Here is a 27,815-nt window from a genome sequence, read left to right as displayed (position 1 = left end):
ATGTTATGTTTTCCTTTTAGAAGGTCTTAAAATTAGGTAAATATTTCTTTTTAATTATGCCCCAATGTGTAAAACCATAGAGGGCAGATATAGTTTGTCCCATGACTATGTGACAAGTGTGAAGGTCATTTAAACTTAATTTCCACTTTAAAAGTACCTTCCCACCATAGTAGGTTACAAGGTACTGCTAGAAGAGACAAAAATTAGTTAAGACAAAAACTAAAGCAATTCTTTAGCATTAGAGATGAGCAAGTATACTCGCTAAAGGCAATTGCTCGAGCGAGCATCGCCTTTAGCGAGTATCTCCCCCGCTCGAGACTGAAGGTTCGGGTGCCGGCGCAGGGGAGCGGTGAGTAGCGGCACTCAGCAGGAGGGAGGGGGGGGAGAGAGGGAGAGAGAGATCTCCCCTCCGTTCCGCCCCGCTCTCCACCGCAGCTCCCTGCCCACTGGCGGCACCTGAACCTTCAGTCTCAGGCGCGCAGGTACTCGCTAAAGGCAATGCTCGCTCGAGCAATTGCCTTTAGCGAGTATACTCGCTCATCTCTATTTAGCATCCAATCAGCTTTTTTTTTTTTTTGAAGATATCTAAAATGCAATATATGACCTGACTGGTTGTTACCGACACCCGATTTACTTTTGCTTACAATAGCTTTTTTTTTTTTAACATTTTTTCCATGTACGCAGATACCAGCTCTGTCTTTCGGTGGCACAATTTTAAGTGCATAATGGGAACTAATTATTTTAATTTTATCCTAATGACTTTTAAATCTAAACCTTTATAAACTCTTTGCATAATCGAAATGGTCTCTCAGATCTCTTGATACGTTCTTCAGAAGACTGAATCTTGTGTGTCATTTATAGCTGTGTGTGGGTGTTGGAGCTCTAGAAGACAAAAAGTGTTCTCTTGTGAGTCAGTTAAGAGTTGAACTGTCCTTAGTTTAGTTATAATTAGTGTTTGTCAGAATGTATAAAAAGAAGCCTGCAATTATGTTCCCAGAATTGTCTTCTTGGTTGTGCTTGCGAGCCTTCGCTTACCCAGATGGGCTTCTTTGGTGGCCCCGGCTGTCCTTGTAAAACTTCGATGTGGTTCTCTCTGGAACCTGAATGAAAGACAAATCAACAGTGAGCCCTGAATGACGACATAGTCTTGTTATAATTAGCCACTTTGTATTTAGGAAAAAGAGAGCTCGAATAAGAGATCACATAGTACTCAAACATCCTACTATAGTATGCTATGAAAAAGTATTCACCCCCCCCCAGTGTATAATATGCATTAACGAACAAGTGACTTTAAATCCCAACCAATGAAAATTCATGTTCAATTTTCCCCAGTTAAGAAAAAAAATAGAAGCTGAATTTAAGAGCAACCAGGTTTTCTTCCCCCTCTCTAATACTCTGAATGAGGCCCATAGTCATGGCAGATATAACAAAGCAAAACAGTGGAGATCTAAATAGATTATCCCAAACGGAAACCAACAAGGTACAAAGATGAAAGTTTAAAGTTAACATATCTAAAAAGCAAGGGTACTACTGTAGTTAAATGGGTTGTCAGTTAATTTTCCTCTAAATGCCATTCCCCTTAAAAGGAAAATGGCGTACAAGCCTGCAGTTCCACCTGGTTTATGGGATGGCACAGGCTCTACAGCCAATAAAGGTTCAATGATAGATCGCTGAGCTGGTATTGGCTGCAGAGCCTATGACATTCCATGAAGATGCTAGGGAAGCCTGTAAGCATGACGTCAGATGGGAGACGCAAAGCAGTGGTGCGGGAGCTGGGTTACCGCCCTGACAAGAGTGACCCAGAATAAAAGTTCCTAGATAGAAGAACTGGAAATGTCCCTGTAAAGGTTCCAACACATTTCACTATTATCGCAAAACAAGAGGCTTATTAAGGACTACTTCAGCCTGCTGCACACGGGCCGATTTGCATTGCGGAATCCGGAGCAGGCGTCCGTCTCATGATTCCGCAGCTAGTATAGCCCATAGCATGCTATGGCAAATCGTGATTTCATCTCCCTGAGCAGAAATAGACTTCTCTGAATGGAAAAAAAAAATTGTGATCGCCGCGATTCTGTGCAGAATCCGTACGAACAGCTTTCATTGAAGTCAATGGAAGCCACCTGATCTACAGCCCATCCGCAATGACATTGCAGAAAAGCAGCGAATAATACATATATCACATACATACACACATACATACACATACATTTAGTACTGCGCATGTCCGACAACTCGCCGTGCGGACCAATCACAGTATAGCAAAAAGACTTCCACGTAGACAGAGGGTCAGTTTCTACTGCAGGGGGCGGCAGGGGGGAGTGGGAGGGGGGGGGGGGAGTGAGAGACATTTCTCTCTCTCCCCGCCGCCCCCCCCCCCCCGAGCCTGCTCAGACGAGAATGCAGTTACTCGAGAAGTGCGATGCTCGCTCAAGTAACTGCCTTATCCGAGCGTGCTTTACAGCCACCTAAAATAAGCGGCAGCCAGATCACTGCAGTAGTCACAGCAGAGGCGTAACTTAAAGCTCCCGGGGCCCGATGCAAAACCTGTAACAGGGCCCCCAACTATAATGCTTTATGCATAGTACTGGGTTCCCTATATGGAGGAGAGGCCTTATGCGCCCCCTAAGGCTCCTGGGCCCGGGTGCAACTGCATCCTCTATAGTTACGCCCCTGAGTCACAGACTCAAGCCCCAACTGTGCTTTGATGACTTTCAGCGACATTAGCTGGCGCTTTGGGCCTGGTCTTTATGTGCACTTTTGACATAACTAGAGGGGTACTTAGCTTTATTAGGATAATTAAAATATATGTTCTAACTTTATAAAGTTTCACCTACTTTATACCTGATCACATAATATGTGGCAAAGTTAGACTTCCATCCAATGTTTTAATATTGGCATGTTCACGCTGGTCTATTCTGTACATCTGATTCTGTCATTTTCATCCATCAGAAATGGACATCGAGATGGATCCTATTTATTCTAAGGGGAGTTTGCTTGGTTCCAATAGTCTCTAAATGCATCTATCATTGTCGGTGGTGGTGACAGACTGTTCCTCATGGATAGTCAAGCTGAGCATGGCACGGCTTTCTCAGTCAAGTCCAAATGCCCATAATGCCAACTTGCCACTTGACAGTGAAGCCAATGGGACAAGATGGAAGCAGCACACATACTGCAAATGTCATTGCCTTACATTCACCTTTCATACTAATGATTTAAAAGAAAAATGGATATCTTTAAAACAGTAATTCTTTACTTTGAACCAATCAGTCGCATCATATTTTAATCCATCATCCTATTAATTTCATTGACATCCGGTCCTGGGATATATTCTTATAGGTCAGAAGTGCTGCAGATTTTTTATCAGCATTTACAGTATCATTTTAAGAAATCCTATCCGGCTATCTCACTGCAGTGAATTTGCAATGTGTGAACATACCCTTAGGCCGTGGTCCGAAGAGCTTTTTTTTCGCACATGAATAGGTGTGTGAAAAAAGGGGCTCTTAGAACCAATGCTTCTCAATGAAAGCGGTCACATGTCTGATTATTACAAGCGCAAAAAAACAAACACACCTGCAAAAAAATGTACTCGTTTACATGATTTCTCTACACGCGATGTGCACTTCTTTGGCGCGGAAATTTATGCGCAAAAAAAAAAACACACGTTAGTCAGACCGAGCCCTAAGGTTATTCAGGGTTTGAAAAAAAGAATCTTCTTTTGCCCAGACACCGCCACATCTGTCTTTTGACAAGGTCTGCTATTGCAGCTCATCATTCAAGTACTAGTAATTATTAGGAAATTATAGTACCAGCATTTCTGGTAGCACAATGGGCCACACAGCTGTGCTACATGGTACATCCATTATGATCCCCACACATCTCACACAGCTCTACTACATGCCACAAGTTCTACTACATCCATCTTGATTCCCACACATTAGACAGCTCTGCTACACTGTACATCCATTATGATTCACACACATTACACAGCACAGTAGACACAGCACAGCTTTACTACATCTATTTTGACCCCACACATTACACACAGCTCTGCTACATCCATTCTGATCACACACAGCACGGGACAAACACAGCTCTGCTACATCCTGATTCATACACAGCTCTGCTATATGGTACATCCATTATGATCCCTACACATCACACAGCTCTACTACATCCATCTTAATTCCCACACATTACACACACAGCTCTGCTAAATCCATCTCGACCCCACATAGCTGGGGTACATCCATTATGATCCCCACACATAACACACAGCTCTACTACATCATATACTTGACACTCAGTCAAAATATGTGTATTGAGCTGTCGTTTGGAGGAATAAAAGGATTTTTTTTATACACTACGTATGCTGTCATGCCTATACTCTTCAGCTCTACTACATCCATCCTGACCCCACACATTTTACACACACAGCTCTGCTACATCCATTCTGATTTCCACACATCCCCAGACTCCTAGATACATTGATGAGCCCCTAGGTCATGTGATTCCTGATTCCACCCACACAGCTGAACAAATGGTGACATCACAGGTCCTGGTAGTAGCTGCTGTTGGCTTTTCCAGTACACAGTACTTTCTACCAAAATGCACAATGGTCCTCCCACAACAGTGATGTCACCACAGGTCCTTCAGCTCATCGGATCTCTGAGGTGACAGTAGGTTGGCGTCTTCTGTCAGGACCACTGAGTGGTGTCTGAGATAACGTCTTAATTGTATTCTCATTGTTATTTTTGTCCTCCCTTTTCATATTGTTTATATGTTTAGGATGATTGATGATGTCACCAGGGGCGGAGCATCAGAAGCACTCACATACTAACTGACAAGTGGTCGTTAGTTGTTTGAAATGGGTTAGAACTGCAAAGAACTCTGGGCAAAACTTAATTTTTATTCTGTTAAACCTTTAATACCAGAACATTTGACTAATAGCTGAACAGTTCATTAGGGACTTCATATTCGTTTAAACTTAAAGTTTAGTAAATTATAAACAATTCTTAAGTAGCTTTGAGCAAACAGTTGAACCCCGTTTCAGGTCAAGCTTTGCTAAAATACTGTGTGAACCTGCACTTCAGATGATTAATCGTGGCTGAACCCACGGAAAATTCTTCATCTTAATAAGTAAGCTAAATAAATGATTACACTGTCCAAAAAAAGGTAACAAGCACCTAGAAGTTGTCCTTTACATGACAAATTTTACAGCAAGTTACATCTCAGGCAAAAGATTAGAGTTGTGGCATGTGGCTAACAGAACATGTATGGGACCTTCTGGGATGCCAACTATGACAACCTACGAGTTGGCACAGTCTAAAGGCTTAGTTACAGTAAATGTGGACCGATATGCTGCAAGATACCATACAGAACCCATATATTTCCATGCCCGCCTGTATCACATCTTATATCCAAGCTAGTGGAGGCCCAACAGGCTACTAGAGCCTCCATACCCACCTGTATCACATCTTATATCCAAGCTAGAGCCAGTACAACAGGGTACTAGAGCCTCCATGCCCACCTGTATCACATCTTATATCCAAGCTAGTGGAGGCCCAACAGGCTACTAGAGCCTCCATGCCCAACCGTATCACATCTTGTATCCAAGCTAGAGGCAGTACCACAGGGTACTAGAGGCTCCCTTCAATTTCAGTTTCCCGCAATACGTTAATATTTTGCTGTGATATGGTGATGACTTTTTTATATCCATGTTACCATTGCACAACTCCTAGATACTTATTTGAGAATGAGTGTATTATGAAGCATAAACTCACAAGCATGGGGAGAACATATAAACTTGGTCACCCCTTGGTCAGATTTGAACATAGGATCCCAGCACTGGAAAGCAACAGTGCTAACCACTGAGCCACCATGTTCTCATTTTCCCTCCTCCATTCAGATCTGACCGACACCTACATTGAGCTTGTATGGGTTTCTTCATAATCATTTTTATTTATATAGCTCATGCTTAAGTTTTATGGCTCTTAGACAATGTTATACACCACTTTTAGGGGTACTGGTGAAGTTCTGATTCAGTTCAAACTAATTTGGACCCAACCCAACTTTTTGCCAAAGTTCGTCAAACCAACTGAGCTTTTCAAAATGTCAGTCAACACTATCCTTGAGTATACCTAAACTATATGGATACAAATAATATCCATTTCCATTTTTGGTGTAATCACCACCTTCTCCTTATGCATATACACTTTCCTTTGAACTAGTTATAATCAGGTTCCCACATGTTACGCTCTGTAAGTCTTTATGAGGAGCACTTGCCTTAGGAACTGACGAGAGGAATGAATTTGCCATATGAATATGATCATACCCATCAGATTTATGATCACCGGCCAGCACAGAGTTAACATCATCAGATGTCTGTATGGTTAATTTATTTTTCTTGAAAGCCATGAAGAGCCGTTCTTCCCATCTCTGAAATGCGGATATGTAGATCATGTTTACAGAACAGCCTCTGTTCCTCCCGCTAGTCTCTGCTCTAGTTTGTTTGTAGAGTTCTGAAGTTCTAATAGGTTTGAAACATCATTTGCCACGCATGGCTGAATTTTAGAGATACTTAGACTCTGTCACAAAGATTTATTCCCGTGTTTAGTCAGGCTAACAAAATATACTAACTTTTGCAAACATAATGTCAGCAAGTAGATATATATTTTTATATATATGTTTTACTCAGAAATCTAGGGCATCATCAAAATTCTCTGCACATCAATTCACTCATTTCATAGCCATTCTGTAAAGAAAAGTTTCCATCCTGTAACTTTCTGTTAAATTGACTCTGCTTACTTCTAGTGATCTTAAAGGGGTTGTCCAGTTCAATAGCACTGGCTGCATGAAAAAAGTATATTTACCTGTTCGTGGATGCCAGGATGCAGCACTGCAGCTCGCTGCAATCCCAGTGATTGTTGGGATAGATGTAACAGGAAATCAGGTGACCACTCTAGGCAATGAGAGACTGAAGCGTCGCTGCTCATTCTTCTGGCATCTGCACTCACTTCCTGGGTGAGATGACGCCAGGAGTTCAAGAATGTGGTGCTCCAGCCATTCATTGGTTGCAGCGATCACACGATTTCCTGTGACATCTGCAGAACAATCACTGGGACCACAGTGGGGCTCCAACTCTGGATCCCAGTGGCTATAGAGTAAGTGTACTTCCGTTAATTGTTTTCATGCAGTCAGTGCTAGAAAAGGGAGGTTATCCAGTAACAACCCTGTGAAGATCTATAACGTACTGTAAAGCTCAGATCAGAATAGGACACCGCTGTAGTGCTCCAAGATCCTCACTCCTCTGCCCCAACATCCTGGTTCCGGCATGCAGTCTAGATGGTGGGCGAAGTAGTGAGGATCATCTCTGCACACTACAGCAACATCCGGACTGAATGAGTGGTGCTATAGAGAGTGAGCTATAAAGCTTGATATGGTTGCTGCCTGGCCAGATATGCTCACGCTAGGTAATTATTTTTATGGCCAGTCAAAAATAAATACCAGCCCCGGCTTCAAGAGTAAATTATCAGTGGGACCGATGCTTTACCGACTGGGTAGCAATCCTAGGACCATGTAAAAGGGAGGCCTTGAATGCGCAAAGGTTCAACCATAAAGGGGTAGAGTGGTTACTGGACCTTATCTGAAGCCCAAAAGGGCCCATAAGCTTTAGTGGCCCCATATGAGGAAAGCAGTACTATAAAGTTACATGCTATAGTTGGGGCCTTGTTAAAGAATTTTCGCGGAGGAGTTTCTTGTTGCAACTCGGCAACCTGATATAAAAATGCTTTAGAGGTGAAATGTAATTTTCTTATAGCTCATGGTACTTTTCTGTATTTTCCACAATTAGTACTATGGAGTTCATTCAAGAAAACGCTAACCATATTCCTGCAAAGCTTTGACTCCAAACATTTCTCTAACTTTGTACCCAACTAATGTGACATTAATCATATAAATGTATGGGTTGAAAAGTTAAAGGGGCACTAATTTTTAAGACAATTGCCACTCATCTACTAGCTGATGTTAGTCTTATCATTTCTGTAATACATTCATTAAAAATTAGAGATGAGCGAACGTGTTCGTCCGAACTTGATATCCGTGCGGATATTAGGGTGTTCGGGATGTTCGTTATTCGTAACGAACACCATGCGGTGTTCTGGTTACTTTCACTTCCTTCCCTGAGACGTTAGCGCGCTTTTCTGGCCAATTGAAAGACAGGGAAGGCATTACAACTTCCCCCTGTGTTGTTCCAGCCCTATACCACCACCCTGCAGTGAGTGGCTGGCGAGATCAGGTGTCCGCCGAATATAAAAGTCGGCCCCTCCCGCGGCTCGCCTCAGATGCGGTGTGAGTTAGATGAGGGACAGTGCTGTTTATACCGGAGCTGCTGTAGGGAAAGAATTGGTAGTTAGTGTAGGCTTCAAGACCCCCAAAGGTCCTTATTAGGGCCACTGATAGCTGTGTGTTGGCTGCTGTTAGCAGTGGCAATTTTTTTTTCTTCTCAAAATCGGCTCTGCAGAGCGTTGCACCCGGCATTAGGGACAGAAGTGTTGCATAGGCAGGGAGAGTGTTAGGAGTGAGTGTAGCCTTCAAGAATCTCAACGGTCCTTTCTAGGGCCATATTTAACCGTGTGCAGTACTGTGCTGGCTGCTGTTAGCTGTGCTGCATATTTTTTTTCTTCTCAAAATCGCCTCTGCAGAGCATTGCACCCTCCATTGATATTGCAGGGAAAGAATTGTGTAGGCAGGGCCACAACACAGTTATTATTCATTGAATATACGCAGTGCGGCCTTTTGCTTGTAAAACAAGTGAAAATAATTCCATTTGACCTGCCTCTGTCCGTCCTAAGGGCGGTGGACACGTGTCGGCTGCGTGTGCAACCTTTAAAAATCAGACGCACCCAGCTATGTTTTACTCCTGGCTTCGCCATTTGCTTTCCTTAATTGGGAAAAAAAATACCTGCTCTGCCAGAGTTAATAACTCTGCTACCCTCACGTTCTGTGCCACATTAGCAGGGCCACAGCACAGTTATTAAACTTCTCATGTTCATTGAATATACGCAGTGCTGCCTTTTGGTGGAAAAAAACTGAAAATAATTCTATTTGTCCTGCCTCTGTCCGTCCTAAGGGCGGTGGACACGTGTCGGCTGCGTGTGCAACGTTTAAAAATCAGACGCACCCAGCTACGTTTTACTCCTGGCTTCGCCATTTGCTTTCCTTAATTGGGAAAAAAAATACCTGCTCTGCCAGAGTTAATAACTCTGCTACCCTCACGTTCTGTGACACATTAGCAGGGCCAGAGCACAGTTATTAAACTTAGATTATTCATTCACTAGAGGCAGTGAAAAAGGGAAAAAATTATATTTGGCCTGCAGTCTTGCGCCAATTTATTTCCTGCCTGTGAAATCAAATCACTGGTAATACAGCATGCTGAGGGGTAGGGGTAGGCCTAGAGGACGTGGACGCGGCCGAGGACGCGGAGGGCCAAGTCAGGGTGTGGGCACAGGCCGAGCTCCTGATCCAGGTGTGTCGCAGCCGACTGCTGCGCGATTAGGAGAGAGGCACGTTTCTGGTGTCCCCACATTCATCGCCCAATTAATGGGTCCACGCGGGAGACGGTTATTAGAAAATGAGCAGTGTGAGCAGGTCCTGTCCTGGATGGCAGAAAGTGCTTCGAGCAACCTATCGTCAACACGCAGTTCTGCGCCGTCCACTGCTGCAAATCCGAATCCTCTGTCTGCTGCTCCTCCTTCCTCCCAGCCTCCTCACTCCACTACAATGACACCTGCTCAGGAGCGGGAACACTCCCAGGAACTGTTCTCGGGCCCCTGCTTAGATTGGGCAGCAGCGGTTCCTCTCCCACCAGAGGAGTTTATCGTCACTGATGCCCAACCATTCGAAAGTTCCCGGGGTCCGGGGGAAGAGGCTGGGGACTTCCGCCAACTGTCTCAACAACTTTCTGTGGGTGAGGAGGACGATGACGATCAGACACAGTTGTCTTGCAGTGAGGTAGTAGTAAGGGCAGTAAGTCCGAGGGAGCAGCGCACAGAGGATTCGGAGGAAGAGCAGCAGGACGATGAGGTGACTGACCCCACCTGGTGTGCAACGCTTACTCAGGAGGACAGGTCTTCAGAGGGGGAATCAAGGGCATCAGCAGGGCAGGTTGCAAGAGGCAGTGCGGTGGCCAGGGGTAGAGGCAGGGCCAGACCGAATAATCCACCAAGTGTTTCCCAAAGCGCCCCCTCGCGCCATGCCACCCTGCAGAGGCCGAGGTGCTCTAAGGTCTGGCAGTTTTTCACAGAGACGCCTGACGACCGACGAACAGTGGTGTGCAACCTTTGTCGCGCAAAGCTCAGCCGGGGAGCCAACACCAACAGCCTCACCACCATGCGCAGACATATGATGGCCAAGCACCCCACAAGGTGGGACGAAGGCCGTTCAGCGCCTCCGGTTTGCACCCCTGCCTCTCCCCCTGTGCCCCAACCTGCCACTGAGATGCAACCCCCCTCTCAGGACACAGGCACTACCGCCTCATGGCCTGCACCCACACCCTCATCTCCGCTGTCCTCGGCCCCATCCAGCAGTGTAGTTCAGCGCACCGTCCAGCCGTCGCTTGCGCAACTGTTGGAGCGCAAGCGCAAGTACGCCGCCACGCACCCGCACGCTCAAACGTTAACCGTCCGCATAGCAAAATTCATCAGCCTTGAGATGCTGCCGTATAGGGTTGTGGAAACTGAGTCCTTCAAAAGTATCATGGAGCGGCGGCCCTGCGCTACTCAGTTCCCAGTCGCCACTACTTTTCCCGATGTGCCGTCCCAGCCCTGCACGACCACGTCTCCCGCAACATTGTACGCGCCCTCACCAACGCGGTTACTGCCACGGTCCACTTAACAACGGACACGTGGACAAGCACAGGCGGGCAGGGCCACTACATCTCCCTGACGGCACATTGGGTGAATTTAGTGGAGGCTGGGACAGAGTCAGAGCCTGGGACCGCTCACGTCCTACCCACCCCCAGAATTGCGGGCCCCAGCTCGGTGGTGGTATCTGCGGAGGTGTATGCTTCCTCCACTAAAGCACCCTCCTCCTCCTCCTCCTCCTCCTCTGTCTCGCAATCAAGATGTGTTAGCAGCAGCATGTCGCCAGCAGTCGGTGTCGCGCGGTGTGGCAGCACAGCGGTGGGCAAGCGTCAGCAGGCCGTGCTGAAACTACTCAGCTTAGGCGATAAGAGGCACACGGCCCACGAACTGCTGCAGGGTCTGACACAGCAGACCGACCGCTGGCTTGCGCCGCTGAGCCTCCAACCGGGCATGGTCGTGTGTGACAACGGCCGTAACCTGGTGGCGGCTCTGCAGCTCGGCAGCCTCACGCACGTGCCATGCCTGGCCCACGTCTTTAATTTGGTGGTTCAGCGCTTTCTGAAAAGCTACCCACGCTTGTCAGACCTGCTCGTAAAGGCGCGCCGGCTCTGCGCACATTTCCGCAAGGCCCACACGGACGCTGCCACCCTGCGCACCCTGCAACATCACTTTAAGCTGCCAGTGCACCGACTGCTGTGCGACGTGCCCACACGGTGGAACTCTACGCTCCACATGTTGGCCAGGCTCTATGAACAGCGTAGAGCTATAGTCGAATACCAACTCCAACATGGGCGGCGCAGTGGGAGTCAGCCTCCTCAATTCCTTTCAGAAGAGTGGGCCTGGTTGGCAGACATCTGCCATGTCCTTGGTAATTTTGAGGAGTCTACCCAGGTGGTGAGCGGCGATGCTACAATCATTAGCGTCACCATTCCTCTGCTATGCATCTTGAGAAATTCCCTGCAAAGCATAAAGGCAGCTGCTTTGCGCTCGGAAACGGGGGCGGGGGAAGACAGTATGCCGCTGGATAGTCAGGGCACCCTCCTGTCTATTTCTCAGCGCGTACAGGAGGAGGAGGAGCATGAGGAGGATGAGGAGGAGGGGGAAGAGACAGCTTGGCCCGCTGCTGACGGTACACCGGCTGATTGCCTGTCATCCTTTCAGCGTGTATGGCCTGAGGAGGAGGAGGAGGAGGATCCTGAAAGCGATCTTCCTAGTGAAGACAGCCATGTGTTGCGTACAGGTACCCTGGCACACATGGCTGACTTCATGTTAGGATGCCTTTCTCGTGACCCTCGCGTTGCACGCATTCTGGCCACAACGGATTACTGGGTGTACACACTGCTCGACCCACGCTATAAGGAGAACCTGCCCACTCTCATTCCCGAAGAGGAAAGGGGTTCGAGAGTGTTGCTATACCACAGGACCCTTGCGGACAAGCTGATGGTAAAATTCCCAGCCGACAGCGCTAGTGGCAGAAGGCGCAGTACCGAGGGCAAGGTAGCAGGGGAGGTGCGGAGATCGAGCAGCATGTACATCCCAGGCAGTGCAACAGTCTTTAAGGGCCTGGACAGCTTTGTGGCTCCCCACCAAGACTGTGTCACCGCTCCCCAGTCAAGGCTGAGTCGGCGGGAGCACTGTAAAAGGATGGTGAGGGAGTACGTAGCCGATCGCACGACCGTCCTCCGTGACGCCTCTGCCACCTACAACTACTGGGTGTCGAAGCTGGACACGTGGCCTGAACTAGCGCTGTATGCCCTGGAGGTGCTTGCTTGTCCTGCGGCTAGCGTCTTGTCGGAGAGGGTGTTTAGTGCGGCTGGGGGAATCATCACAGATAAGCGTACCCGCCTGTCAACCGACAGTGCCGACAGGCTAACACTCATCAAGATGAACAAAGGCTGGATTTCGCCAGACTTCTCTTCTCCACCAGCGGACAGCAGCGATACGTAAGCAATACGTAGGCTGCACCCGCGGATCGAAGCATCGTTCTCTATCCCCATCAAAAACGGGGACATTTCTGCTTCATCAATCTGTGTCTAATATTCCTCCTCCTCCTCCTGCTCCTCCTCCTGAAACCTCACGTAATCACGCTGAACGGGCAATTTTTCTTAGGGCCACAAGGCTCACTCATCTAATTTTTCTAAACAATTTTTAAAAGTTTCAATGCGCTTAAAAGCGTTGGAACTGTAACTTGAACCAATTTTTCGTTACACTGGGCTGCCTCCAGGCCTAGTTACCACTTAAGCCACATTAACCAAAGCGATTAATGGGTTTCACCTGCCCTCTTGGCTGGCCATGGCCAATTTTTCTCAGGTACACTAGTACTGTTGATACAGCAATTTTTGTGGGCCCTCGCCTACAGTGTAATCAAATTAATTTTTAGCCCACCTGCATTCCAGCTGACGTTACCTCAGCTGTGTTGGGCAATGCAATGGGATATATTTATGTACCGCCGGTGGCTTCCTGGCACCCACCCATGCTGTGGGTCCACAGGGAGTTTAACCTACATGTGTCCACTTCTAAAGAACCCCAGTCTGACTGGGGCATGCAGTGTGGGCCGAAGCCCACCTGTATTACGCACGACATTACTACCTCAGCTGTGTTGGGCAATGCAATGGGATATTTTTGTGTACCGCCGGTGGGTTCCAGGGAGCCACCCATGCTGTAGGTGCACACGGAGTTTAACCTACATGTGTCCACTTCTAAAGAACCCCAGTCTGACTGGGGCATGCAGTGTGGGCCGAAGCCCACCTGTATTACGCACGACATTACTACCTCAGCTGTGTTGGGCAATGCAATGGGATATTTTTGTGTACCGCCGGTGGGTTCCAGGGAGCCACCTATGCTGTCGGTCGACAGGGACTTCACAATAGGGAGTTGTACCTGCCTGTGTCTATGAATTAAAAAGCCCGGTCTAACTGGGGCATGCAGACACCTTGACAGAATGAATAGTGTGTGGCACATAGGTTCCCCATTGCTATGCCCACGTGTGCAGCTCCTGATGGCGGTGGCACAGGATTCTATTTCTCATTGCTTCTGTACAGCATTGTGGGCTATCGCCCCGCCCCTTTTAAAGAGGGTCGCTGCCTAGCCATGCCAACCTCTGCAGTGTGTGCCTGTGGTTCCTCCTCATGGCAGACGCACTTCTAAATAGACATGAGGGTGGTGTGGCATGAGGGCAGCTGAAGGCTGCGCAGGGACACTTTGGTGTGCGCTGTGGGGGGGAGGGGGGGCGGTTGGGCAGCATGTAACCCAGTAGAAGTGTCAGTGGAGTGTCATGCAGGCAGTGATTGTGCTTTGTTGGAGGTAGTGTGGTGCTTAGCAAAGGTATGCCATGCTAATGAGGGCTTTTCAGAAGTAAAAGTTTTTGGGAGGGGGGGGGGCATCGGCGAAATACAAAAATGTTCTGGTCGCCCATTGACTTCAATGGGGTTCGTTATTCGAAACGAACCCTCGAACATCGCGGGAAGTTCGTTTCGAATAACGAACACCCGAACATTTTGGTGTTCGCTCATCTCTATTAAAAATCTTATTGCTGCACCACTGTAAATCATATTTGAAGTGGCTGCCACTAGGAGTCTTTCTTGGTAACAAGGGCAGGGAGTATCTTTACAGGCAGCTCCTAGGCACTTATAGGCTTCATCAGGTTGACAGATCTGCAGACACTGATAATCTCCACAATCTCTGCCTTTGTCGCCGTTAATCCTTTTCCATCCAATTTGTATCCTGGTTTTCCTAGGGGACTTATACAACAGCGCTGTTTGCTGGCTAAAGCCAGTACTGCATGAGGGGACACGTTGGATAGGCTCCAACAGCAGAGAGGCTGGCAATATACAGTAAAAGAACCCCGACGGACGTCTTCCAACATCGGAGCTGTACAGCCCTAAATCATAATGTCTTAAGACGTCAGACAGTGGATTGGAAAGGGTTAAAACATCTGCACATCTTATGGTGGGTTTACTAATAGAGATGAGCGAACCTACTCGTTTCGAGTAATTACTCGATCGAGCACCGCGATTTTCGAGTACTTCCATACTCGGGTGAAAAGATTCGGGGGGCGCCGGGGGGTGGGGGGAGGCTTGAGGCGTGGCGGGGCGGTAGCAGCGGGGAACAGGGGGGAGCCCTCTCTCTCTCCCTCTCCCCCCACTCCCCGCTGCAACCCCCCACTCACCCACGGCGCCCCCCGAATCTTTTCGCCCGAGTACAGAAGTACTCGAAAATCGCGGCGCTCGGGCGGAAAAGGGCCGTGGCCGAGTACGCTCGCTCATCTCTATTTACTAACCATTTGGCCAGAATGACTCTGAATGCTTGATCGTCCTGTGAAAGCAGAAGGGTGGGCATTCAGATACTGCCTCCCTCCCGATTGGACCAGACTGTGCTATGTAGTATGGGAAGTTAGAGCAAGAACGTACAGGACACTGAACTATCTGCACTGTACCCTTCCTACACTCCCCCTCCTTGAAAGTGAATTGCAAACAGCAGAAATATGGGGAAAACGACCTAAAAAATTGAATTTATAGACATAAAGAACATACAAATGAGCAGGTCTGGAGAAAGAAAGCTTTTTTAGTTAACTTGTTGAAAACTCCGGTACACTTTAAAGCTTCTCTCCAGTTCACAATTGAAGTTTTACTATACGCGCCGAACGTATAGTTAACATACCTGGTGCCCACATTTTGAATATTGCTGCTGTAATACATTCTAGTCCTCACTTCATGAATGTAAAATGGCCAGCAGATCTTCAAGCTACCCCATATGTAGTGGGGGACATTCCTAAAACATTTGGGCCAATTTGTGTGTAAAAAATAAAATAAAATTTGTGCAAGCCTGTATTTGAGCAAATTTGCAACTATTGTTCCTGCCGGCCCAGATGCATTTTTGAAATGTGAAAAGTTTGTCATGGGAGGATGAAGGGGGGGGGGGGGGGGGGGGGCATGGCCACCGGGAACTAATCGGTTTATGTATAATTTATGCCAAAAATTTTTGTAAATTTGGCATAGATGTACACCAAATTGGACTCTGCATACATTTCTCTGAAGGTGCACAGAGGAGCCGTGGATACACAATACATGAAGAGTTGTGCGCCCCTTCATGTATTAAGCGCATGGTGAACCAGCGGAAACTATACTAAGTCCGGCATCAGAAATGCTGACCTTAGTAAATTTCCTCCAGAGTTTCTGTAGTCTCAAACACTTTTCTCTGCTCTCAAGTTGAGACCTGCAGTAAAAGATAGATGGACAGTGAAGACATTGATGCTGGTCCATCCAAGAGCAGGTGGGTCGTCTTGGATGACCAAAGTCCACTGTACATAGGATAGTCTTGAAGTCTTGAGAAATTGCTTGCCATTTTGAGGAAGGGATTGGTAATGGGGCGAACCGTGTCCGATACATTGAAACACCAGGCACCAGTTATGTTATCTATACATTGTGTGGGGTGTGACATTTTTACTGCAGTCCCGGTCACTAAGTTTTTAACATAAAATCGGTAAAACAGAATTTTTGAAAATATATGAAAAGCCTGAATTGTAGATTAAATATATACAATAAAATACATTTTTTTTTTACTCCAACTGCCATATTATACCTTAGGTGGCTGTTCTTCACCTTGCACCAAGCCCCAAAATACATCATCTTTTCCTGGGGTCAGAGGACTTATGATCATGTCAGAAAGGGAACTGCTGTAGTGATTGTCTTTACTGGAGCGGAGATTTTCATTCTTTGTTTGAGAGAAGACAAACACATGGATGAAATAATAATGCTGGATCACAGGAGACAATGCTGAATGAGCAATCCATTTCCAACCTGGCTCCCAAGAGAGTTTATGACCTACACATATTAATATTAACCATTTCCTTCCTGGGCTAAGAAAAGAACATGGAGCTTTACTTTTGTTGTAAATAAAACATCTTCCCCTTTCTTTATATGTGATGCCAATATATCCAAGTCCCTGTTCACACCACATTAAAGCCTCATGTCCACGGGCTTAAAATCTGCAGCGTTTCTCCGGCACACGGATCCACACCCCATAGGGATGCATTGGACACCTGCAGGTAGTTAAATACCTGCGGATGTGATTTTTCCCATCAGGCGCGGATCTGCTTGCTGGAAAAAAATGGACATGCTCCATTTTCGTGCGGGTCTCACGTTGGGGACGGCTCCCGCAGGCTACTATTGAAGCCTATGGAAGCCGTCCGGATCTGCTGGTGACTCGTACCAGAATTAAACTCACCTGCTCCGGGCGATGCGGTTCTTTCCTTCTTCGCGAATGGATCTTCTTTCTTCGGGCCGGCAGATGTGCTCGGCACATGCGCCGGGCCGCAGAAAGAAGATCCGGCCGCGAAGGAAGGAAGATCCGCAACGTCCGGAGCAGGTGAGTTTATTCTGATTTTTAGGCCTCATGTCCGCGGGGCAGGAGGGACCCGCTACGGATTCTACATGAAGAATCCGCGGCGGGCCTGATTTTCCCCGTGGACATGAGGCCTTAGTGTGTGCATTCGGCATGCTGAACCAGCATGTTGTGGCATCTGCCAGGCAGCTATAGGTTAGTGTAAGGGGTGGTGAGGGGGGGGGGGGTTGAAGGGGCTGTGGTTTTATATTTCCTCATCTGCATTTCTCCTTGCCTTCATGTTTTATATGTTCCTACTATGTTATTGCAGTGCTGACTACTTTAAAGGGGAGAAACCGTGTTGCATGGGCAAGCGAGAAGGAGGCGTGCAACATCTCTTTGGAGTGTAAGTAGGAACTTCAGCTTCAGCAGACGTGTGGGAATGGCTCTCCCATGGAAGATCAGTTCTGGGTACTGACACATGGCCACTCCAAAAGGATTGTTGATGTCTAAACATTTTCCATATCTGTTTGCCAATGGACCTTTACTACTGCTACCTGGAACGTAGCCTAAGGCATTTTCTGGCATGTGCCCCGCCATCACCTGCTCCACTCTCAGCTCTTCAGGTCAATCCAAAGTCAACTGTACTAAACAGCTCTGGTTCAGAGGAGGTGTTATTTGCACTTAAGACTTATTATTCCAGTCCTTTGAAAGGCTTGGTTAAGATTCTGACCACATTTCTGTTGAAGTTGCAATGTTCTAAGTATACCAGTGGCCCGAGTTGTCTGGAGGCAGACTGAGTAACTGATTCTTTTAGTTTTTTTTTTTAATGAAGGTGTTACAAGAATGGAGCCTTTGCCTATTGGTTGTGTTGCTGAGTGCAAAAGGCAGGTATTGGATACTCAGGCTACGTGTGACCTGTGCCCCCAGCTTGGTCACGGCCATGGACAAGCACAAGATGTCCAGCTTGAGCCTAACCCCCCCCCTGCCGCCTTCTCCTAACCCCCCCCTGCCGCCTTCTCCTAACCCCCCCCTCTGCCGCCTTCTCCTAACCCCCCCCCTGCCGCCTTCTCCTAACCAACCCCCCTCTGCCGCCTTCTCCTAACCAACCCCCCTCTGCCGCCTTCTCCTAACCCCCCCCTGCCGCCTTCTCCTAACCAACCCCCTCTGCCGCCTTCTCCTAACCCCCCTGCTGCCTTCTCCTACCCCCCCTCTGCCGCCTTCTCCTAAGCCCCCCTCTGCCGCCTTCTCCTAAGCCCCCCTCTGCCGCCTTCTCCTAAGCCCCCCTCTGCCGCCTTCTCCTAACCCCCCTCTTTTCTGCCGCCTTCTCCTAACCCCCCTCTTTTCTGCCGCCTTCTCCTAACCCCCCTCTTTTCTGCCGCCTTCTCCTAACCCCCCTCTTTTCTGCCGCCTTCTCCTAACCCCCCTCTTTTCTGCCGCCTTCTCCTAACCCCCCCTCTGCTGCCTTCTCCTAACCCCCCCTCTGCCGCCTTCTCCTAACCCCCCCTCTGCCGCCTTCTCCTAACTCCCCCCTCTGCCGCCTTCTCCTAACTCCCCCCTCTGCCGCCTTCTCCTAACTCCCCCCTCTGCCGCCTTCTCCTAACTCCCCCCTCTGCCGCCTTCTCCTAACTCCCCCCTCTGCCGCCTTCTCCTAACTCCCCCCTCTGCCGCCTTCTCCTAACTCCCCCCTCTGCCGCCTTCTCCTAACTCCCCCCTCTGCCGCCTTCTCCTAACTCCCCCCTCTGCCGCCTTCTCCTAACTCCCCCCTCTGCCGCCTTCTCCTAACTCCCCCCTCTGCCGCCTTCTCCTAACTCCCCCCTCTGCCGCCTTCTCCTAACCCCCCCCCTCTGCCGCCTTCTCCTAACTCCCCCCTCTGCCGCCTTCTCCTAACTCCCCCCTCTGCCGCCTTCTCCTAACCCCCCCTCTGCCGCCTTCTCCTAACCCCCCCTCTGCCGCCTTCTCCTAACCCCCTCCCTCTGCCTTATGCAAGACCCCCCCCAAAACATTTTATGCAAGACCCCCTACCATTGACCATTTCATTGGTATGACAATTTTTAATTGTATAGCCAAGAGTAGTCTGCTATTCTTTCCTATACAGAGGTGTTTCACAAAAAATATGTTTTATTTTATAACTAGCGCCTGAGGGCAGCATATAGCACTGCACGCCTTTGTAGTGGGATACGTTGGAGGCTTCCGTTAAATACATACATCAGGAGAGTTTCCCACAGTGTGAACAGAGCCTTAGTAAATAGTTATTGACAGCAAGGTAGAAATCACATTGCAACTTTCCAACTGACCAGATAAGTAAATGACTACAAAAATGCAACGCCGTCTGTGATTCTGTAGAGCACATTATAAAAATAGACAACATTTATAAAAGTTTGAGATGTCAGGCTCCAATGTGGAACCACGGCTTCTTTTCATGTCACTATATATAGAAAAAAAATCCAAAAATCCTGCAGTTTTCTCTCTAGTCACTAAACCTAGGAGTTGGACATTACACATAGTGCAGTGAAAACTTCAGTCATCTCACTATGATGGTCAGGATTACAATAAAATGTAACAGCTATATATAGAGGACACAAAATCCAGTATAGACAATAGATGTCACAGCTGACCTCCACCCCCCACCTCTGTGCAATGATATCTTTACATGTCATGGAACATGTCTAGAACACTCTCCCATTGAAGTCAGTTGGTCCCTTCCTGTCAATTGTGTCTACGGCCTATGAGGTTACTGTACAGAACAGTAAGTGTCACACTATAGTTGGGCTTAGTGGCCAAAGTGAAAACTGCAAGCTAATAGGATTTTGTAAAATATGCTTAGCCAATTAGAAAAAGAAACCCTTAAAAATAAAAAAAAGCTAAACACAAACTTAAAAATAGTTCATTTTCTGTTAACCCATTCTTATGCATAAGCAACACAGCATCTATGATGCAATTTGGTGAGCCGCTAGTCCGTCGCAATCACTACCAGCATATGGAATGATGCCCTGTGAGGAATAGCAGGGGAAGGGAGACAAAAATATAACCCCCCTTTCTTCCTTTTGAGGCTCATTTCTTTTATAGTCACGGCTTATGCACAAGTAAGAGAGCAATTAAAATGCAGTAATTGGCAAGCCGCGGTTCTATCTGAAATATTACTGGTTTTTGAATGACCCCTAGCGAGGAACATTAGGAGAAAGGCGAAAGAAATATACCCCTTTCCCTTTTGGGGCTCATTTTTCTATAGCCCTTTCTACAGGCCCCTCCAGTTTCCTCACTCAGTTGCATTTCTACCCAATGGTGAAGCAACTGTCTAATGTTTCGCAATCAAAACGGCCACGCTGCTATTTAGACCTGTTCTATGTGAAACACTAGGATAAGATTCCTCAGCACACTCTATCTACCTTACCTACTCCCTCTATGTATCTATGAGCACACTCTATCTACCTTACCTACTCCCTCTATGTATCTATGAGCACACTCTATCTACCTTACCTACTCCCTCTATGTATCTATGAGCACACTCTATCTACCTTACCTACTCCCTCTATGTATCTATGAGCACACTCTAGGGGGCCAGTTTGTAACTAATACTGACCCCCAACTGCCGTGTCGACGTTGTATCCATCTTCTCACTGATACTAATCTTCCTGATGAACCGTTTATCATACGGGGAAACGCGTCGAAGACCTACAGTAACTGATTGATTAGTAGAGAACATTGTTACAATTTAGTCTATCCGACTTTGCTCCACATACAGTGGACGAAGTCCTGACTATTCTATACTATTGAACAAGCCGTATTTACTGACGCATATACCCTGTTTCCCTGAAAATAAGACGCGTCTTATATTAATTTTTGCTCCCAAATATGCGCTACGTCTTATTTTCAGGGGGTGTCTTATTTTGCCGCGGCAAATCCGTCTGTGGCCGCTAATCCCTCAATTGGCCAGCTTTGTGGACGAAATTTCTCAGAAATATCGTCCACATGGGACAGCAAATCTGTCACAGCAAAGCTGGGAGAAGCCGGTGTTGTGGTGCGGATTCACCGGCCACAGAAACGGAAAAGCGTGCAGCCAGGTCGCTTCAAAACAAGCGGCTGAGTGCGTGGGTTTTGAAGCAGCGCTTTCCCGGCGGAAATCTCGCTGTTTATCGCTGTGGCCAAACTGCGAGATTTCCGCTGGAAATACACTCTGTGAGAACCCAGCCTTAAGAATCACACACAGGGTGCCTGACTCACACACAGAGCCATAAAAAAATAAGGGCTGTAAAGTAACGTTCCTGTCTGCAGACAGAAGTTCCTGTACCACTTGTAAGCAGGGATGGTATTGCAGCTTCCGGCCACCAGGGGGAGCTCAACACAGCAGACGTGTACAGCAGGAACAGAATGTACAGTATGGACTTTTCCAGCCAGCGAGGGGAGCTCACAACAACACACTCGTACAGCACAGCAGGGACAGGATAACAGCAGACTGTCTGCAGATCTACCTATAGATCTGGAGGTAAAAGACAACGGGGATGGCAGCGGGGGACGGGCCTCTTGACTTGCCTGCACACTTTACTATGCCTTACTATTGGGGGGTGCCTTATATTTGGGACTTTTGCAAATTTCAGGGGGTGCCTTATTTTCGGGGAAACACGGTATCTGTCTGAATGTCAGCAAGCGCCTAGAAATGTAGCAACTTACGCCACCTGTACAGCACTAACATATCAGTTCATCACGCGCGTATGGACATTAAGCATCTTATACGGAGGGTATTTACCCCCATTGCGCCATTCATATAACTTATACGGCTCGTTCGGAGAGATAACCTTTTTAGGACACGAATTGCACGTTATCTCTCAGTTTCTTTCGCACACGTCCATTGTTTGTTCTATGTTTTGTATGTTAGGTGTGCCCTATGGTGGTTTTTGTTATTAAACAGTTATTAATAAACGTTATATTTTATTAAGTCTATACTGTGAAGGGCCTTACTACAAGAATTAGACTTCTGCCCCTGTGAATTTTTTTTCAATGCCACAAGTGAAATGCATGCAGTGGACATATGTTTATATGAACTAGTATTTCTTACAATATTAGACACAGCACCTACTCAGGAATCAATCAATAGGGATCCCAGGGACTCTAAATCAGACGTTAATGGCAAACCCTACTGGTATGCCATTAAGGTCTATCTCTGGAATACCTCTATAGCCTTCTATGGACATCTTTGTAAATTCCGCATAAATTTAAAATGGATATATAATATAAACTTGCCTCCAGAATAGCCCTAGGTAAAGCTGGTGTACATGGACTAGAACTGCTACCAGAACCAAGCCTGGAATTTGCTTGTTGTACAAAGCCAGGCCATTTCAGATTGCTCTGGTCAACACTTGGGATTCTCTTCTCTGATTTCTGAAATGATAAACAAGCTAAGTTAGATATAAAATTACCTAATTAGAATATTTGGGATATTGATACAATACTGGAACGTTGACTGTTTGGGTTGATAAAACCATCAGGTTAATGGCTATAGAGGACCACCCTAAATATTTTCATTGATCATAACGGATTGTCTTAGTACCATGTTATCCTTAGTAGCTGTCCTTTATGGTCCCCATCTACAACACAATACAGTGGACCCTCAAGTTACACGGCCTTAGTAGACAATATTTTCAACATCGAATGGTCTTTGCTGGGCCATTATAACTAATGTAGCTCAAATTCATAATACATCCAACAGTGCAGATCGGCAGCTCAGGCACTTTGCTCGGAAATCCAGGTAATCAGCATATGGGCATTTCACTGGTAAAACACTTAAGGCCCATATAGACAACGATTATCGCTCAAAAGAGGTCTTTTGAGTGATAATCGTTGTGTGCCTTTACAGCTCAAGGTGATCGCTCAAATGTTATGAGTGGGGTATACAGAAGACAAGCAAGGCCGCTTGTCTTCTGCATCCAGCTGTTCTCTGCACAAAGCGCCTGGCTGTTATACAGCTGAGCGCTCCGAGTGGGGTATGCAGAACACAGCTGGACTGCTGTGTTCTTCATACCCCGGCTGCTCACTGAGTGCTCAGCTGGTATACAGCTGTGCGCTCCATGTGGAGTATGAAGAACACAGTTGGACCGCTGTGTTCTTCATACCCCGCCTGTGTTCAGGGAGCAGGATACAGCTGAAATAGTATCAGCTGTATCCCGCTGTGAATCCCCGATAAGGCTGATCATTCTTTCAGCATGCTGAAAGAACGATGAGCGACGGCTTAACGAAATCTGCACAATGCCAGTGCAGTTAGATACAACGATTATTGCTCAAAAGACGGCTTTTGAGCGAATTTTGAGCGATAATCGTTTTGTCTAAATGGGCCTTTACTGTATAATCATAAAATGCATGCACTGATTGGCTGTCTAATTAGTGCGTCTTTGCAGTTCTGTACTACACTTTACCTGTGCAGGATGAGCTGCTCCTTTGGATACCAGGTGAGGGTGGCTCACTCTTATTTTTGATATTATGTGAAATGTACAGGATGCTTAAGAACCTCCTGTGTTCTGCGTAGAGAGGGATCTATAGCTTCCTGCATCTTTAACTTATATTGCTTTAGCTGCATTTGTTCTCCACTTCATTTTTTAAACCATCATTTGGTGTCACTTTTGGTTGATGTTTTGGGGCTTCTGAACCAATTACCAGTTTTCTATAGAGTTAGGCTGCATTCCCACGAAGGTATATCGGCTCGGTTTTCATTCCGAGCCGATATACGTCGTCCTCATGTGCAGGGGGGGGGGGATGGAAGAGCCAGGAGCAGGAACTGAGCTCCCGCCCCCTCTCTACCTCCTCTCCGCCCCTCTGCACTATTTGCAATGAAAGGAGGCGGGACGGGGGTGGGGCTAAGTTCAGTGAATTAGCCCCACCCCCGTTCCACCTCTCCCCATTGCAAATAATGCAGAGAGGCGGAGAGGAGGCAGAGAGGGGGCAGGAGCTCAGTTCCTGTTCCTGGCTCTTCCATCCTCCCCCCCTGCACATGAGGACGACGTATATCGGCTCGGCGTGAAAACTGAGCCGATATACGTTGGTGGGAATGCAGCCTTATGGTTTCTTCATACAATAGTTTCATCATACAATGATCATCCTAGAACCAATATTGTATGTTGAGGGACCACTATATTAGAAAAAACCAGCTCTCTATGCACCTTTCAGAATCTCATTAAGAATTATTGAACAGGTTTCCCTTGGTAAAATATCACATAAGTTACCACAAGTTTACTATATATAGCTCTCTAGTAGGCTATAAAACTAAAAACAGTTATTGTTACAAGGCTTGTATATAGAGTCTAACTTTGGCTTGAAGCAATGCTGCCTTCCAATAGGTGGCACTGTGGAGGTATTATACCATCTTCTCCCTTATTTGCGGAAAACTGAACTAAACACTACTAAAAAAATGTATTAATCATAAATGATCCGCCATTCAATAATCAAACAATCTAATTTCAAGGATAATGAAAATCATGTACTGTAATGTAACTAATTACTGATTAGTGAACATTTGAAAAGATTAATTCTGCTGGTTTGCTGAGATTTTGCAAAAAGTTCGGTTCAGTCTGCTTTACTTCAAAATGAAATAGAAGTTAACGAAAACCTAATACTAATGTAGAACACGGAGCCTTAAAAGCCCTGTATAACACTCAGTGTTAGGGCTTATTTACACAAGCGTTTATCGGCCGGCCGACATACGCTTTCATTTGAGCAGTCCCCCCCTCCATTTCCCTCCCCGACTCTCTGCCTCTTCTTTGGCTATTTGCAACGGGAGTGGGCGGAACAGGGGTGGAGCTAAGCTCCCACCTCCTCCCAGCTGTTAATGGGAGTGGGCTCTGACTCTGTCCCACCCCTCCCATTGCAAACACCAGAGTTGAGGAGAAAGGCAGAGAGCCAGTGAGGGTGAGTGAAGGGGGGAAAACTACTAAGATAGAAGCATATATTGGACGGCAGTGAAAACACCCGCCGAAATACGCTCGTTTAAATAAGCCCTTATAGAGGGCTTCTATGGCTTAGCATTACACACCGGTGTTCAGATCCAGTGTTGAGCAAACCGAACCAGTAGAACCCCGTTTCAGGAAGAACTTTGCTAACAGCTCAGTTTGGGTACATCAAACCAAACGTTTACCAAAGAGGAGAGGAAGATTTTTTTATGGTAGCAAATCAATCCCTTACTTTGCGGTGTGTCAGAGGTTAGTCATCCACAACATAAGTCAACGTTACATGGCACTTGATGGAACTTTGTAGGTCATATTTCTTACCTTAAATTCATTCATGGCACCGATGATTTTGTGGTCTGAAGCGTGCTTTGGTGCCTCTAGAGTCTTTTCCATGTGGTCATGTTGGAGAAACAACAGCTGAGTCTGATCTTTGGGTAAGGTCCGATGAAGCTTTTTTTGATGTTGGGTATCCTCAGTCTTTTGCTGAAATCATAAAGTTTTCTATAACTTTCCATTCAACAATTATGAAACAAGTAATGCATGTCTTGTGCTTGAAATCTTTTAGATGAAAATATTTCTTGTAACCCATACAAATTGCGTGAAAAAAACGTGTAGACGATTCCCCAGCTAACGTTCTAACGAGTCACAATTAGCTAATTCTCCCTGAGAGAAATCAAATGAGAAGTTAAAAATTTCTTTCCAATCATTTTAAAATAAGTGGAGAAAAAAAAAGGAAAATCTGGATTTACTGATTATAAGAATGTACTGAATATGTTGCACGCTTATAAGGAGTTGGTGTTTAGAATTGCAAGTGATCTTTCAGCATCGTTCACATCATGTGTTTCCACAGACCAATAGAGGCCATCTCATATCTAGGATTTTCTGAAAAAATGTGCATGTTTCCTAAAATAGGTTGCGCCACCTTAACAGTCTTTGCCCTACTCCTCTCACTCATGGTTTGGCTGGCCAACCAATTTGGTTGTACAGTTACTGATTTGGCAGCAGCTGAAACTGCATGCACTCCTCACACAAAGACAACCTATTGAAAAAACAAAAAAAGAAAAAAGATCTTGTTCTTTCCTCACTGCAGTGGCTCCACCTCCTCTTCCATGACCTTCTTTTTTTATATCTATTATTTTGTATGTGCATGCCAGTAGACTTCATCCTCTATGATCTTCTCTAGAAATGTGTGCTGACAGAAGCTGTCACTTAACCTTTTATCACCTGCCAACATTGCATTGATTAGATTAATAAAATTAACTAAACCAAAATCCCTATACGGTAATAGGTCATGTGATTGTAATATTTAACCCCTTAGTGACGAAGCCTGTTTGCGCCTTAGTGACGGAGCCAAATTTTGGAAATCTGACATGCGTCGTTCAACGTAGCATAACTCCGTAAAGGCTTTACATATCCAAGTGATTCTGACATTGTTTGTTGTACTTCATTTAGGTGGTAAAAAGAGACCGATCTAATTTGTGTATATTTATTAAAAGCACCAAAATTGGGAAAATTTTGAAAAAAATTGTCATTTTTTCACATTTTCAACTGTAATATCTCAAATATGTCCAAACATACTGTACAAATTTTTTATAAGATATATATTTCCATCTGTTTACTTTATTCTGAATGCACATTTGAAAAATTTTTGTGTTTTTTTAACCATTTAGAGGACATACAAATTTAACATTACTTTTCAGCATTTTGAGGAACACTTTGTTTTCCTGCACCAAGCCAAGTTTGCAAAGGCTCATTAGTGTCAGAATAATAGATACCCCCCCCAAATGACCCCATTTTAAAAACTAAACCCCTTAATGTATCCAATGAGGGGTGTCATGAGTATTTTGACCCCACAGTTTTTTTTCAGGAATTAATTAAATTTAGAGGAGAAAAAATAAAATTTCATATTTTTGCAAATATGTCATTTTAAAGACATATTTTTTTCCTATAGTGCCCATGAAAATGAGGATTTACACCCCAAAATGGATGCCCCCGTTTCTCCCGTGTTCAGAAATATACCCATTGTGGCCCTAATTTTATGTTTGGATGCACAACGGGACCCAAAATGAAAGGAGTAGTCGGTGTCCTTTAGAACACAAATTTTGCTGAAGGTGTTTTAGGCCCCATAGCACCTTAGTAGAGCTCTTGAGTGGCCAAAACCAAAGAGAACCCCCACAAATGACCCCATTTTGAAAAATACACCCCTTAACGAATTTATCTAGGGGTGTACTGCCCGTTTTGACCCCACAGTTTTTGAATGAATTCAAGCAAAGCAAAAGGAAAAAAATGTGATTTTCGTTTTTTTGGCAATTCTATCATTTTAAAAACTGCTTTTTTTGTACAGCACACAAATGAATGAAAACTTGTACCCCAAAATAGATACCCCTGTTTGTCCCGTGTTCAGAGACATACCCATTGTGGCCCTAATCTTTTGTCTGGATGCACAACGCGGCCCAAAATGAAAGGAGTAGTCGGTGGCTTTCAGAACAGAAATTTAGCATGAAGGTGATTTAGGCCCCATTGCCCACTTGTAGAGCCCTTGAGCGGCCAAAACGACAGAGAACCCCCAAAAATGACCCCATTTTGAAAACTAGACCCCCTAACGAATTTATCTAGGGGTGTACTGTGTATTTTTACACAACAATTTTGGAATACGGCCGTGTAATGTACTGCGCATAACTGCCTACCCAGGCGGTCATGC

At 46.2% G+C, this 27,815-nt stretch overlaps 1 protein-coding gene across 1 annotated transcript in view; it reads right to left on the bottom strand.

Moving 5' to 3' along the window:
• The window catches only part of NRK (Nik related kinase), a 294,683-nt gene that overhangs the window by 111,493 nt on the left and 155,375 nt on the right, over nucleotides 1–27,815 (bottom strand). Inside the window, exons 15-18 of the mRNA XM_066581768.1 lie at nucleotides 25,436–25,597; nucleotides 22,422–22,559; nucleotides 16,440–16,571; nucleotides 1,036–1,100 (exon numbers count right to left, since the gene is read on the bottom strand). Of these exons, the coding sequence (XP_066437865.1) occupies nucleotides 1,036–1,100; nucleotides 16,440–16,571; nucleotides 22,422–22,559; nucleotides 25,436–25,597 (497 nt within the window). The remainder of the gene's footprint in view (nucleotides 1–1,035; nucleotides 1,101–16,439; nucleotides 16,572–22,421; nucleotides 22,560–25,435; nucleotides 25,598–27,815) is intronic.

Source organism: Eleutherodactylus coqui, chromosome 10, assembly GCF_035609145.1.
Source record: "Eleutherodactylus coqui strain aEleCoq1 chromosome 10, aEleCoq1.hap1, whole genome shotgun sequence".
NCBI classification, from domain to species: domain Eukaryota; kingdom Metazoa; phylum Chordata; class Amphibia; order Anura; family Eleutherodactylidae; genus Eleutherodactylus; species Eleutherodactylus coqui.
Note: the sequence above shows the minus strand (reverse complement) of the source record. Positions and strands in the feature narration are given on the sequence as shown.